We start from the raw sequence: 15,799 nt of genomic DNA on the forward strand, positions 1-15,799 counted from the left end.
CTTTGGTCTCTCTTAACCCGAGACTCTTTATTGGGATTCATATGACTGTCAAGCAAGGTCCTGCTGCTTGAGAGCAGGGAGATTGGTGAGAATAGATGGATGACAGAGTGAGAAGTCCTCAGGGGTATTTGGAAGAATGAGGTGTTAGGACCGGCCTCTCCATCAACTGCAGCCAGAAGGCACTGCCCACCCACTTAGGGGGCCTTGTTGACCAGGAGTGGATTCTACCTCTGAACATACCTGTTCTTGAAGAGGTTCTAGGTTGCGTCTTGATCAAGGCCAGATTCCAGTTACTTTCATCCTTAGACTCCTTGGCTCTAGGTCTCATAATCACTTAAATCACTACGTTCATGAGTAATGTGTCCCCTTTGACTCTCTCTCCCCTTGGGAAAATGGCAAATGACCAAGTGTGACATTGTGACATTTAACTCCACAACCAGGAAATAGGAGCCAACTGGGGAAGCATCTATGACCATTAGCTCCCACTGTCCACAAATTGATGGGCTAATTAAGATTTTTTTCTTGCATTCTCAACTTGAGCATCTATCCAACTATTCTTTTCATTTGCCAAAAGTATGTTTATTGTTTTTTAAGCCATAACCTAAGCAGAGTGATAAAAGAGTAAGCACAGAAATGCTCCGTCACTCTGCCCATCTTTTGATATAACAGCAACCAGTGGAGACACCATTAAGTTGAGAGGGAAGGTGTCAACACAGGAACATATTACTAATTTGTTGAGCCTCAGCAGATTAATGGAAGACGTGAGCTGATTGATGACTATTAGCTGAAACAGACACCAACAACTGTTTTTCAACTAACGTGATTGCTCTTGAAAACTGCAGCTTGGCTTACACGGACTCTGGAGTTGATCTGTTTTGTGTGTTCAGCCTTTTAACAATGGAAGGAAAGTTATGGTTTTATTTACATCTCTCCCTGAGCAGATTTGCACACACACATCCACCCTCCCCCTTAAGGGATCTGGGGATGTATTACCTAAATGATCCTTGCTTTCTGTAGGGTACAAACTGTGGCTTTGGTAATTGGTCTTGATTGTCGAGTTTAGAAGGCCAGGAACATGGTAATTCTAGCCTCCAGTACTCTGCTCAAAAACGTGCACTACTCAGTACAGCATTCTTTGTAGCATGTTAATTCGTTTTAAAATGTTAAAAGTTTGAGGGATCTCATTGTTCTTTTACTCTTCTGTGTGTATGATTTATTTTGCAGGAGTATAAATCAAAACATATTCTTGGAACATTTAAGATCTCTTTAAGGTATTTTTTGTGCTTATCCTGGAAGTATAGAATACTTTGTATACCAGAGCTAATGACAACAGATCTTTTAGTGTTTCTGTGTTGTAACAATCGCCACCGGGCAGACAGCTGCCAAACATCTTGCAATTAATCTGATGCACGTTGGCTTTCGTATTCTTTTTCTTTCAGAACAAATGCCCTGAGGTAGAGGAGTTGGTCTTCAGCCATTTTGTGATCTGTAATGACACACAGGAGACACTGCGGTTTGGCCAGGTGGATACTGATGAAAATATTCTGCTGGCGAGTCTCCGTAGTCACCAGTACAGCTGGCGCTCTCACAAATCCCCACAGGTATCTGAGAAACAGCCTTGCAAGCACAGCAATTGTTAAGGCTGGGGATTCATTTATTCTGCATGTGTGTGCCTGTGTCCAGTTATTTCTCTTTCAAAGTCTCCCAAGGAACCACACGGTGTAGCCGCATCTGACACAAACCCAGAAAGGTTTAGAGATGGGAGCACAGCGCAACCATGCTTCTCTTGGAAGGGGACATTCTCCTGTTCAGCACAGGTGGGGGCGGGGGGGTGGTTGCAGCATGGTGTGGTGATGATGAGGTTGGACTCTGGAGCCAGAGTTCACAGGCTTTGATCCTGGCTCTGTGTCACCTTGCTTTACTTTCTGTGCCTCAGTTTTTTCATACATAAGATGGGAACGATGATAGTACCTGTTCTATAGGGTTGGAAGGACTAAATGAGTTGCTGTGCATAAAGGCACTAGAATAGTACTTGAGATACTATAAGCATTACATGTTGCCTATCATTATTTATGCATTTATTCCTATTTTTACTGTGTACATTCTCTGCCAGGCTTGTACTGGGCCCTGGGAATTCAAAGACAGGGAAGTCACAGTCCTTGCCCTCCAAGGACAGCTTACAACCTGTGACCACGGGGGCACTGAGAAAAGACATACCAAAGGATGTCTGTTTTCCAAGTAGTATAATTCCATTTTCCTGTCAGTTTAGATGGGAATAATTAGAGGGATATGCCCTGCAGGGATAATATGAGGATGAATTAAATACAAAGATGTGGTCTTAAATGAGTAAAAGAAATCCTAGGAAGTCATCTCAGGAATAATGTATTTCTAAAACTCTGGGTAATAAGGAAACTACTGCTTGTGATTAAAAGAAAGTCATTAGATTAGAGAACAAGTTTTCCCATCTGGTCTATAGACCAGCTTCACAATATGTTATGCCCTCAGGGTTCCTCTTGCTTTTTTTTTTTCTTTCTTTCTTTTTTTCTTTCTTTTTTCTTTCTCTTTTTTTCCTCCCAGTAGCTAGATTCTGATTTCTTATTGCTCTTTCATTATTGTCACACTACTAGTACAAATTTTGGAAAGGTAGCTAAATTACAGTCTTATTTAAGAATATTTATTTAATTTAAAAACCACATAAATCCTTTTTTAATAGAAATTCTTAACAAAAATTTCCCGGATGAGGTGAATGTTGTACTCCTGTTCTTAAAGTGAATAGCATACCCTTGTTTTCTCATGTTTCTCTCAAGAAACTTCCAGGTTAGAGTTATTGTTTATTTGTTTGCCCTTGGTAACCTAAAGGCCAGTTTGTTTGTTTGTTTGTTTAAAAATATCTTTTTTGGGCTTTTTTATTAACTAATTGCAAAGGGGAGAACATACAGATATGTGGACAAAACCAAAACCACCCATAATCCCAACGACTCTGAGACAACCCATGTTAAGAATTGTTGTATAGCCTTTTAGGTATTTTTAAAGTTTCCACAGTAGTTGCATTTTCATCAGTGAGCTGGTAGGGACAGGAGAAACCTCTGGGAAGGCACAGCCCTGCCCTGCACCTGTGGCCACCGCACCTACGCCCACACAGGCTCAGGCCTCAGCCCACAGAAAGCAAAGTGGAGGAAGCTTACCTCCCCTCCCAGTCTGTTGTAAGATGCACAGACCACCATGGTCCTTGGTGACCCTCAAGATTCCCAGATACTGGAGCCAGGATAAGAAGGGTGATCATAAGAGCAGCTGGCTCAGGGGTGTGGACGAACAGGAGTCTTCATGTTAAGAGACATGCGGTGTCTGCCAGCCCTACACCTTCCTATTTATATCCTTTTGCATGTTTTCAAGGTCTTTTCATATTTGTTACTAGTTTTGTTTTCACAATATCCATGTGTGGTTTGTATTATTTGTTATGCGTATGTTATAGATAAGGCGACAGAGAAATGTTAAGCTGTCGTCTGGTTGGGACTGTATCCCGTATCTTTTGATTCGCCATATAGTGTTATTTCTACAACATTGTCCAGCCCTCGGTTTGGGCTGCATGATTTGTCTGCTAGCATAGCCAAGCTGTGAGGTTTCAAGAGATAGGCTGAGAAATCGCTAGTCTAATACTCCACATTTACAGCTAGACTAATATGGGATTCTTAGTCCAAGTAAATCCCTTGCAAAGTCTTAAGGGTATTACCAAAAACAATAAGAACCTTTTTATGACCAACTGGAAATAAGACAAATATCTATTAAAACTTTTTTTTTTTCCTTTTTAATATGTAACTGCATCCTCTGAATACAAATTTTACTGAGCTACAGTCATTATAATCTTCAGGCTAAAACTTAGATCAACTTTGTTAAAAAACAACAACAACAATGTCTCCTTACAAAGCTCCGTAGGTTGCAGGAAGTGTGTTTTAGGACCCTCTGAAGCCAGAAGTCTTAATGGGCCCAGAGGGTCTTCGTGGAATTCCTTATATCCACAATTGCAAATTCTGTTGTGTTCTAATGAGAGGTTACATCTGAGGATCAGCAAAACTAGCCATTTAGCTTCAAACTGCACCTGGAGGTAGTCATAGACTTGCAAGTGAGCAAACTGTTCCTTTTTCCAGACTCCACGTCATATCCTGCATTGCCCAGCAGGCTTGGTTTTAGGAACATTTGTGTCTACATGTTTATGCTACCTTGGGTGTTAGTCAATTCATAGTCTCAGGGAGGATTTCCAAAGTTCATAGAACTTAACTCCACTAAACAATGTAGCTTATATTCCAGAGATCAAGAAAGTGGCAATGACACCTGGAAAGGTTTCAAAGAGGTCAGCATATCTTAGAACCACACAGGAGGTTGCTAACAACAGTAAGTCCCAACAGGATGGGAAGAAACATGGACACAACCAATTCCAGAAATCCAAAGCTGACTTTAAAACTGAAAAGTTGTAAACTCTCCTTATAGTTTCTAACACATGGCTCTGAGGCAGAATAACTTAAAATGCTGGATATCCCGCAACAGTTGCTTGCCTAAACAAACACAGGAAGAACAAAACTAATTCCTAGGGAATAGTTGAGCATATTCAGCTGCACAATCCTATATGCCACCACAAAGGGCCCTTAAATATCCCAATTCAGTAGACTTAGATCAAGTTGGATGAGAACAATAACCAGCAAGAGATCGGTCTTCAAAAAAGTGCTTCCCATTATATGAAGTTGAATCTAAGGACTGTAGGTGTGAGTTTATGGACCCTTTCCCCAGAATATGGGCAGCTTAGAGTCAAGAGAAGCTTTGTGTAATGTAGCCAAACTGAATATAGGGACACCTGTCAACCAGTAGGATTTGTGTATAGACTGTTCAAGTTAACTTCCTTTCCTGGTTAATAGAGAGCACTGTTGGCTAATTAAACTTGAAATAGATGTACCTCTACCTTGTGTGTAAGGAATTGCATTTGCTTTTACCCTCAAAACATGCATAATTCATAGATGAGGCATTTTTTAGAATTGCAAAATTCCAACTACCAGGGACTTAATTTAGTAATCAAGCCATCTCTCTAGGTGAAAATGGGCTATTGCTCCAAAATGGGCACGATAGAAAGTTTCATAAGCTCATGAAAAATAGCAGATATTTTAAAATGCAAACTATAACAAGGTTCAGAATTGACTTTTGAAGAGCAGCAGAACATCTGGGACAAACTCATTAAAGCAGGCAGATTTAGTGAAGAAAATAGAAACCCTGTATTACTCCAAGGCAGAGATTGGCAAACTTTCTCTGTGTAGGGCCTGGTAGTACATATTTTCAGCTTTCAGGGCCTTCGTGTCTCTCTAACAGCTGTTCTGCTCTGCACAAAAGCAGCCATGATGAAAGACTGTGGCTGTGTTCCAATAAAACTTCATTTATAGACTATGAAATTTAAATTTCAATAATTTTCACACATCACGAAATTGTATTCTTCTATTTTTTTCTGACCATTTAAAAATGTAAAAACCATTTTTAGCTCACAGGCTGTACAAAAATAGGCAGTGCACCACATTTGGCCCACAAGCCATGGTTTGCCAGCCCTGCTTTAATGTCTCTCAGTTGACAAAACTCCACACACTAAAGGCTTTGATATTCAGTTGTTTCACTCTGACCTAAATACTATTTCTATCACTTGAAAACTTGGCAAAATGTTTCTGAAATTGAGAAATTACAGGTAATTGTTTAAATCTAACACGTATAATCAACCTGTACTCCCTACGTAATAGTAAAATGTGTTTATTTGACTTCTTCGGGGCCTATATAGAGAGAAAGTTCTCCAGTTCACTGTTTGTATATAAAAATATTTTAGAATGAGATCTTACCATTTTCCTCCTGTCTAAAGGGAAAGTAATAGGTTTTGAGTATCCACCTATCTTATGGAAAGTCCAGCCACTTGTCAATTTCATTAACTAGACTGTAATCTTAGTCACTTACCATTCTTTCCACGTCCATTTCTATAATGCATATGCATACACATATAAAGAAAGAGTATGTTCCTTGTTGTCACACTCAGTTTTAAAAATTGAAAAGCACACTTAGGGAGACAAGGAAATATTCTGTTAGCAAAACTGTTTAAAGTGATAAATTTTTCAGCTGTTTGCCTCAGCTATTATATGGCACATGGCATGCATGTTGAAGTTTGTTCAGAAGGTGCAAATGAAATTAATACTTCCTTTCTAGAAAGCAATTTGATAAGAAGCAGACAAGCTATTAAAATGGTCATAACCTTCGACGGAGTAAATCCCCTACTAGTAATCTACTCTCAAGAAATAATCCAGATTAAAATGAAGGCTTACACACACACACACACACACACAAATGTTTATCACAATTTTATTTACAGTATCAAAAAAATTAAAAACCACAATATTTACTTTTAAGACAATAGTTGAGTAAAAGCTAATATATTTGTATAATAAACAATTATGGGGCCTTCAACTTTTAACAAAGAAAGAGGAAGTGCTATCATATCCTATCAGTCAATAAACAGAACATAAATTTCTATATATGTAGTATGATCTTAGCAATATAAGAACAAATGCACAGAAAATACTGGAAGGAAATATGTCAAAATGTTGCCATTGGTTGCATCTGAGTGGTAGATTAAGGTGATATTTTCCAATTTATTACATTTTTTATATAGGTCTCAACTTTTTTAAATGAGGGATATAGGGGTGCCTAGGTGACTCACTTAAACATCCAACCCTTGATTTCGGCTCAGGTCACCATCTTGCAGTTTGTGAGATTGAGCCTCGCATCAGGCCCTAAGGTGACAGCATGGAGCCTGCTTGGAACTCTCTCTCCTCTCTCGCTCTCTGCCCCTCCTCTAACTCACCCATGCTCTCTTTCTCTCAAAATAAGTAAATGAACATTAAAAAAAGAGATAATAAAATACAGTGAGGGATATAGATTATTAAAGCAGAGAGAAGTAGAAACCCTGAAAAAGTTATACATAAACTAAAAGGAATTTCAAACACTAACAGAAGAGTGGCAAGTGCAGTGATTTATCAATAACAATTATCTTTATTCTCAAATGAATGATTCCAAGTTTCTCTTAAATGTTCTCTTAATTACAGCTTTGTCCCACTTCAATTATCTCCATTATCTATTAAATATCCAAATTATCTGGCATCCACTCGGTCACTCACAAGCCCTCCTGTCTGCCATTATTTCTATCTAGCTGCTGATTTAGTCTCCTTCCCTCCCATTCATTTTTAATCAATAAATGTTAATTTGTTGTGACCTATTGTGTGTAATTAAATATGTTCCTTTTTGTAAAGAACTTACTCTCTAATGAGGGAGTCAGAAAAGCAAGCAAATTTCTATAGCCACAATCAGTATCTATCAGGATATTTTGAGCTAGTCCAAGACGGGAAGAAATGATGGGTAAATGAATTAAAACAATAGCCATAAGGAAGTAAAGTGAGGGATTCAGAAAATACAGTCCATTGCTTCTGGATATGGACAGTGTCTTCAAGGGAACTCAAAAGAAAATGTTTACAGATCTCACGTGAGGATGAGAATCTGGCAAGGCTTCCTGGCGGAAGGCATATTTGTATTGAATTTTCATGTTGAAGTTAGAGTTAGTTAGGCAGTGAAGTGAGGGCGGTGGTGGTGTTCCAGATAAAGGAATCAGCATGTGTGAAAGCCGCAGCAGCATGACACAACATGGCGCGGAAGGACAACCGGGCTGATTTGACTGCGGTGTAGAGTATATGTGTGAGACTGCGAGAGGGCCCCATGAGGGCTGGTTAGCTACGTTAACCAGCTTTGATGCTGTCTTGCGGCAGTGGTGACACAAAGGCAGGAGAAAGTACCTATTGGAAGAGGTCAGAGTTGGCTTTCCACAGAGGCTGGGTTTGAAGGTTGAATAGACATTGGCCCGGTGAACAATAGTGGGGAAACAAACGAGGCAGAACCAGGGAGATAGGTATGTATATATAACTAGCACATCATGTTCCAGGGAATTCGGCTTTTGTTCAGAATAACTCAGGCGTGGAAATTGTGTGCCCCGCTGAAGAGATGTGTGTTGGTAAATGGGCTCTTTGGTGCTGATGGGGAAGCCCCATATGTAGGGCTGACTAATTTGAAGGTTGTGAATATTCCCAGCACAGTCGATCTTAAGCTATCAGTGCCGTAATGACCAGCTCACAAAATTCCTGAATGTTCAGAAATTCTTTTTCACAAACAAGTAGAGCCAGCTTCAGTACACCCCCGTTTGGAGAAATTATGTTCTGAAGAGCTTGGCAATCCATTTTGAGGAGATACATCTGTATGTGATGGGCAACTTTTGCCTACTTGAGGGCTTTAACTAGAAGGATCACAGGATCACAGTTGCATCTTGGAAAGATCCCTGTGGTGTGGTTGAAAAGATAGCCTGGAGGAGATTGAGAATGCGAACTGAGAGTACTGTGGACCTTGCTGCAGAGCCCAGCAGTGACAGAGGTGATAGGCACTGAGCCAAGACAGAGGAGAAGTCATAGCTTGGTGTGAATGTTTATCAAACTCATCCTTCTGTGAATAATAGTTGTAAATTCTGAGCAAAACACGAATACTACTACCTCTGGAAACTGAACAAAGGCAGGCAGATTTTGGAGGGTATTCAAAACGTGAGCAAGTGATCTGCAGAGTGAATTGCCTATTTTTTGTTGCTTTGCCTTGAAGGCAACTGCAGTTGATTCATTACAGGGGTAGCCCATCATCTCTCTGGCTCAAGGTACCAGGGGAAAGAGCTCAGGCCACCAAGGCTGCTAGGGAGTGAGGAGGAAACCTTTGGAAAGGGGAATGCCAGAAAGTAGGAAGATAATTTGGCTCATCTGTCAGCTGACTGCTGAACCACATGTGCATGGGGAAGACTGAGAGCAGCCCGTACCCAGGGCTTAAAGAACTGGACTAATCTGAGCTGCCACTTGCCCAGGTGTGAGAGTTTTCAGATTGATTACTTTTAAAATCAAAAACCTTTAAACTGTGGAGCAATTATAAGAAAATCCAGAGTCTCCACCACAGAACATTTACAGTATCCAAAATATAAACCAACATTATTTGGCAGATCTCAGGAATCTCAAAAAAAGAAAGAAAATGCAGTTCAATATCAAGAGAAAAATAGTTAACAGATGCCAACACTACGGTGACCTAGAGGTTAGAATTACCAGACCTAGACTTTAAAGCAACTATAGCAAAGGTGAAGTAATTTTACAGATTAATTAAGGTCCCAAATTAGTTGATTTTTAATTAATCAAAAGAGAGCTTTGTGTGGACATGATTTAATCAGATAAAAGCCCTAAAATAGGGACTGGACCCTTTTGTGGGGAGAGAGAGAGACACACATATGCTCCTGCTGGCCTTGAAAGAAGCAAACTGTCATGTCGTCCCTGCCTTTGAGGAGGCCATGGGGCAGGGAGCTGCGGAAAGCCTCCACGACCTACAGGTGGTTGCCAGTCCCAGTTGTTAGTAAGTCAGAGCCCTCATGCAGTAGCCACAGGGGAGTAGATTCTGCCAACAACCTGAGTGCACTTGGAAACGAATTCTTCTCTGCTTGGAACCCGGACCCACAGACAGAGTGGTGGTAAATGTATGTTCTTCTAAGCCGCTACATTTGTGGCAATTTGTCATTCAGTGATAGAAATATAATAAAACATGACAGAAAAACGTCAGTAAACTTGAAGATAGATCAGTAGAAATGATCCAGCCTGAAAGAGAGAGAGAGAGAGAACATTTCAAACAAAATGAGTAGAACTGCAGGGACCTGTGGGACAATTTCAAAAGGTCTAACAAATGAGGAATTGCAATCCAAGGGTGCAAGGAAAGTGAGAGCCCAGGACCACAGAAAGAAAAAGAAAAAAATAATATCTAAAAATGTCCTAAGTTTTCCAAAAGATAGAAATTTGCAGACCAAAGAAGCTCAGAAAACTCCAGACATTTCAAAGAAACTCACACTCATGCACCTCATAAATAAACTATTAAAAACCAAAGATAAAGAGAAAATCTTGAAGATTAGCTGGAGGAAAACTGTAAGGGAAACAGTAACAAGGAACTTCTCTTTAGATATCCCAGAGGCTAGAAGACAGTGGAACAAAATCTTTAAAGTGCTAGGAGAAGGTTTACACGGGAAGTGATCTGTTTGGAAGCTATTTGGGAGTTACAGTCACCAGGATTTGGTTAGTGGTCATGAAAGGGAAGGGCCAAGTTTGACTCTGAGGCTTCAGACTTAGGGGACAAGTTGGTAGTATTGCTGTTGGGCCAAGACAGGGAACTGAGTAGAAAGAAGACAGGAACTGAGGGTACAGAGGATGGAATAGGGTATGAGAGCACGACACAGTGATTCTAAAATCCATTTTGGACACATTGAGTTTTGAATTCCTTGGAAGGGTGGAAAGGATGATCTATTAGAAGAAACACAGATTTGAAGCTATAAATGCCTGGATTTCACTCCTAAGGTTTGTTAGCTATATCAGATTGGAAAAGTTTCTTAATTCCCTGGAGCCTCAGCTTCCTCTTCTGCAAAATCAAGAGATTTTTGTGACTATCCCATGAAATATTATAGAGTGACTAGTAAATTACAAACTCAGTTCTCTATAACCAAAGGTTCCTTTCCTTCCCTTTCCCCATTCTAACAAGACATCCAAGTGACCATGTAGAGTAGGCAAATTGAATATAAGGGTCAGGATCTCAGGAGAATATTCTGGCCTGGAGGTAAAAATTGGGTCTATCACCAGTGCCTAGGTAGCAGTGGGAATAGATAAGCATGCCCAAGGAGACAGTGCTAACAGAAGAGGACTTTGTTAGTTACCTCTTGCTTCAGAACAATGGTACGGGCACAGGCTGACTACTATGGACACTCCATTCATAAAAGAAGAAAAATGGAGTCCCATCAAAGTTCCTGGTGCATAGAAATTCTAATATCCAACCAGTAACTCAGAAGTTTCTCAATTAGTAATCGTTCATACTCCTGCTCAGGAATGATTGTCCATGGCTCATGGCTTTGGACTCTTGGCTAAAGCTCTGAGTCATCCATCCCTTTCCATGAAAAGTAACCTTTGTTTGCACTTCAAAGTTTTCTCAGCCTGCTTTCTATCAGAATTGTGAAGAATCACAGGCCTCTTTACCATTTTTCACTGTCTTCATCTCTTTCAGTCTAAATTGGCCGTGTTTCTTCCAATACAATTCGGTAAACAACTTTGTGGGTCTCTTATTAATCTTGCTGAGGTTTGCTACAGTAGACAAAATCATGTATCTCTTCAAGATAATTCCTTCTCTGCTTTGGAATTTGGTGACACCGCTGAGGGACATCACCCCTAAGTGTCTTAGAAGCCCTGTTGTTTGAATAGTTTGCTGAAACACCAGTTTAGGTTTTTCTGAGATCCTAACAAAGGATTTTATAGCCACATCCTTAGCTTCATCCCTAAAGCCAGCTTTCCTGGTCATGTCCTGGATTTTATCTTTGCCTAGAAACCATTTCTTGAATTTAGCATCAAGAAATGTTCAAAACTCGCCAGTCATGGCTCCCGTTCATCTAACAGTTCTTCCTTACGCTTCTGTCACCCCTCTCAGACTTTAATATAAGCAACAGATAGAAGCCAGAAGGTACTTCAACACTTCCCAGAAAACTCCTTAGCTAGGTCACATAGTTGATTAGGCACATTTCTTTTCTTTCTTTTTTTTTTTTTTTTTTTTTTTTTTTTTGAGAAAGAATGCCAAGCAGGCTCCACACTGTCAGTGCAGAGCCTGACACAGGGTTCAGTGTCACAAACCATGAGATCCTGACCTGAACCAAAGTCAAGAGTAAAATGCTTAACTGACTGAGCCACCCACACACCCTGAGTGGGCACATTTCTACTTTCCCTGTCACTGCAGGTTGTAGTGTTGCTAAACTCTCTCTGCCACTACATAACAAAGATTCCCTTTCCTCCATCATCCACCAACATTTTCCTCACATCCTCACTGACAGCCTCTCTATGGCCTTGAAGTAGCTATTAAAAATATCTTTGAAGTATCTCAGATATTCATCAACACTCTTCTCAAGTCCTTCCAGTTTCTGCCCATTTGCCTGCTCCAAAGCCCCTTGCATTTTTAGGCTTTTGTTATAATAGCACTCCACTTGGAGATACCAAAATCTATATTAGTTGCATTTTGCTGTTTAATAAATTATCCCAAAACTTGAGTAGATAAAATAACAAATATTTTTTTACCTCCATTCCATTAGCCAAGAATTTTGGGAGTGGTAGTTGTAGCTAAGAGTCTCTGAGAAGGCTGTAGTCAAGACATCAGCTGAAACTATAGTCATCTAAAGGCTTGACTGGGCTGGAGGATCCATTTCCAAAATGGCTCACTCTCATGGCTCTTGACAAGAAGACTTGGCTTTTTGCTACAAGGATCTCTCCATAGAGTTGGTTGAGTATTCTCATGACATAGCCGCTGGCTTCCCCCAGATCAGGTTATCCAAGACAGAACAAGATAGAAGCCATAGTGTCTTTCATGACCTAAGCTCAGAAGTCATTCATTGTCATTTCTGTGATATCCTAGTGGTTACACAGACTAGCCCTATTTAGCGTAGGAGAGAGCTACACAAAGGCACAAGTAACAGGAGACAAGGATCAGTGGAGTGATCTTGGAGGTGGGCTGCCATAAGGAATAATAGTAGAATTGGGGGGGGTTAGGCTGAGGAATGGGATCCATTGAAAAAGAATAATAAGAAGAGGAAAACTAAGACATAACAGGAAAACCAGGACATACAATGTTGTAAAAACTAAGAAAGAATATCTGGAGGTACAGAATTATCAGATGCCTTATGGTGGAAATTGAATGAGACAAGAACTGAAGAGACTGTTGTATTTGGCAATTGAGAGGTCATTGATGACTCAAGGAAAGCATTTTCATGGCAAAATAGGGATTGAAGCCAAATTGAAGTGGGTTGAAAATGAACAGAAGGTGAGGAAATGGAAAGAATCAGCATAAAAAAAGGTTTTTTTTAATCTTGATTGGGTGTTAGCTAGAGAAAGCTGCAGGGTAAAACGTGGGTTTTAAATGGAAGAAACCTTAAACATGTTATATATGAGAAGAAATAAATAGAAGAGATTTATATGCAGAAGAGGAAAAATGATTAGTGGCATAAAAGCTTAGAAGGGAAGAAGAGGAAAGAATCCTCCAGATGGGAGGAGGTTTATACCATATCTATTGCTGCTTAACAAAGCACCCCAAGGCTTAGTAGCTTAAAAAACCTTATTAGCTCATGAGTCTGTCGGTCAGAAATCTAGATGCACTCAGGAGGGTCCTCTGCCGGTGTCTGCAGGGCTCACTTGTGAGGCTGCCATCAGCTGGTAGGCCACCTGGGGCCCGCTGGTCCAAGATGGCCTCACCTACATGTGTGGTAGTTGGCAGGCTATTGGCCAGGGTACTCTTGGATCTCTTCCACGTGACCGCCCCGGGAGCCTCGCCCAGACAGGAAAGCAAGAGCAGAAGCTGCAAAGCCTGTTGAGCCTAAGCTCAGAGCTCATGCACAATCTCCTGCCACACTGATAGGCAGAGCAAGTCACAGGTTTAGGCCAGGTCCAAAGAATAAGGACCTAGGTTTTACCTCTTACTGCGAGTTGCTGAGAAAATTTGCGGCCACATGTGACTTAGCACAAAAGCCTCCTCCTATTTTGAGACAGGAGAGAATGAGGATGAGTGTGAATGTAGATGAGGTTTTGATGAAAGTAAAAAGAGAAAAAGAGAACAGGAGGCTTTATAAAAGTAATTTTCCACAGCATCTAATCCTGTAGCCTGCTCATATTAGGCATTTGGTAAACGTTCACTGAATAAGGGTTTTTACTTACTTATAACATTTCTTACATTTCTCAAGAACATAAACTTAAAAGCTTAATTGTTTTAACAATATGAAAATTATAAGTAGTGCTTTTTGCATCAGATTGGATATTTTGTGTATACTGTACGGGCATACAAAAAGAGGTCCTCCAGTCTCAAAATGTATGGTTCTGTATACTGTCAATGAAGTTGGACTTTCAATTAAGAGTGTTCCTGGTCTCCCACACCTCCTCCCCTGTGACTTCCCGCTGGCCTCTAGTGAAAATTCTGACGGAATTAGGAGAGCCGTGCAAGAGGGGATTCACCACATACTCCAAACGAGAGCACCTTTCAGGTCCACATGCATGTCCAACTCTTCCCAATTATTATTTTTTTTAATTTTATTTTAAGTGAACTCTACACCATACATGGGTCTCGAGCTCACAACCCTGAGATCAAGAGTTGCATGATTTACCGACCAAGCCAGCCAGGCACCCCCAACTCTTCTCAGTTAACTGTGAAAAATTCTTAACTGGTTTGTCATAAACCAAAAGTACATTATATGTTACCAAATATTACCTATTTAGAGTAAATCACTTCACATCAACTGTGCCACACATTATCTCCTTCTCTAGCCATGGAAGTAGATTCACAGAAACCTACAGTATCACCCTTGTTGGGTAGGGCACAGCTGTCTGCAACTAGCAATTCCATGTGGAAAGGAAGGATTGTATGCCTTTGCTCCCCAGTGGCAGTAACAGGCTTCTTTTTACTGTTGCTGACATTAAGATAGCTAAAATCAACAGTGAGGTAAACACTTCTTGGGACCATCTGGCAAGGATTTTAATCCAAAATTTTCTGTAAACACTGACTCCATTTGAGTACCCAGAACCTACCGTCCAGTCACCATCGACTGCATTTTTATTTCAGTCTTAAAGCAGTAATTGAAATGACAAAATAGTAGACTGTAGGCTCTGTCCCTTCACCTTTCTCTCTTAAAATATTTCAGTTTCATGAGAGATTCCAGAAGACTTACATTCTCTAAGGAAGCTTAGAGGGCCTTCTGAGGTCACCAGTAGAGGTAAATGGGGCCCTAACAGTTTTGGTCGTTAAATATCTAGTAGCTAGAGCATATTTAGAATTTCTCCATTTTCTATTGGGAAATGCATTTACTCTAAATGAGAGGGAGAAGTTTGGGACGGAGTTTTCTTACTCCTGTATATTTCAAAGCTTCTTTGTAAAAATCATTTGCAATATGACCTAGTTAAGACTTTTAAAGTCTTTCACCAGAAATGGCAAAGATAGGATTGTGATAGAGCACTTTATTCAGTCCCAGGGCTGATTTCTGGAGTTTCCTATACGCCTGCATGAAAGAGAACAACTGGGGATTATTTCAGCTGTGAAGCACCCAGAGGAATGACTGCTGGTGCCGCTAATGGTCTCTCTGTCCCTCCTCTGGCAATAAATTTTAGATATTGAAATATAGCTTTGGAGAAAAATGTACTGAAGATTCCTTAAGCTTTTTACAAGACACTCAAAAGGCTTTTCACAAGCCCGTGCTCTGGAAATGTGAATTCTTGATGTCTAAACATAAAGGTCCTTTACTGAACTAATTTTAAATGTGAATTTTAATACAGAGTACTTGGAGAAAGGCAATGCAGCTGGACCATTAAAGCATGGTATTTTGCCATTTTTAAGTAATGGGAAATACTGATTAAGAATGTTATAAAGATTTCAGCATACATAATGTGATTGTGTCTAATCATAACCTATTAGCACAAGCCTGTACCAAAAGCATTAACTCTGTTAAAGACAATGGCATACCTATTATACTGTGGCACTCTTTAATTATTTCCATACTGAACAGGATATTGAAGAGCTTATTATCTAAAGGTCAGAATAATGCCCAAGACATGGCCAAGCCCAATGAGTGTCAGATGCATGGAATGTTGGATGACTTCATAGTTATGAAATT

The 15,799-nt window shown here is 40.2% G+C and overlaps 1 protein-coding gene across 3 annotated transcripts in view; it reads left to right on the forward strand.

Annotated features, from left to right (window-relative positions):
- Window positions 1–15,799, forward strand: part of VPS13B (vacuolar protein sorting 13 homolog B) — a 798,280-nt gene that overhangs the window by 711,327 nt on the left and 71,154 nt on the right. For all 3 annotated transcript variants that reach the window (XM_042972776.1, XM_007073303.3, XM_042972777.1), the window contains one exon: window positions 1,440–1,601. In XM_042972776.1, the coding sequence (XP_042828710.1) occupies window positions 1,440–1,601 (162 nt within the window). The remainder of the gene's footprint in view (window positions 1–1,439; window positions 1,602–15,799) is intronic.

This window comes from Panthera tigris, chromosome F2 (assembly GCF_018350195.1).
Source record: "Panthera tigris isolate Pti1 chromosome F2, P.tigris_Pti1_mat1.1, whole genome shotgun sequence".
Lineage (NCBI taxonomy): Eukaryota > Metazoa > Chordata > Mammalia > Carnivora > Felidae > Panthera > Panthera tigris.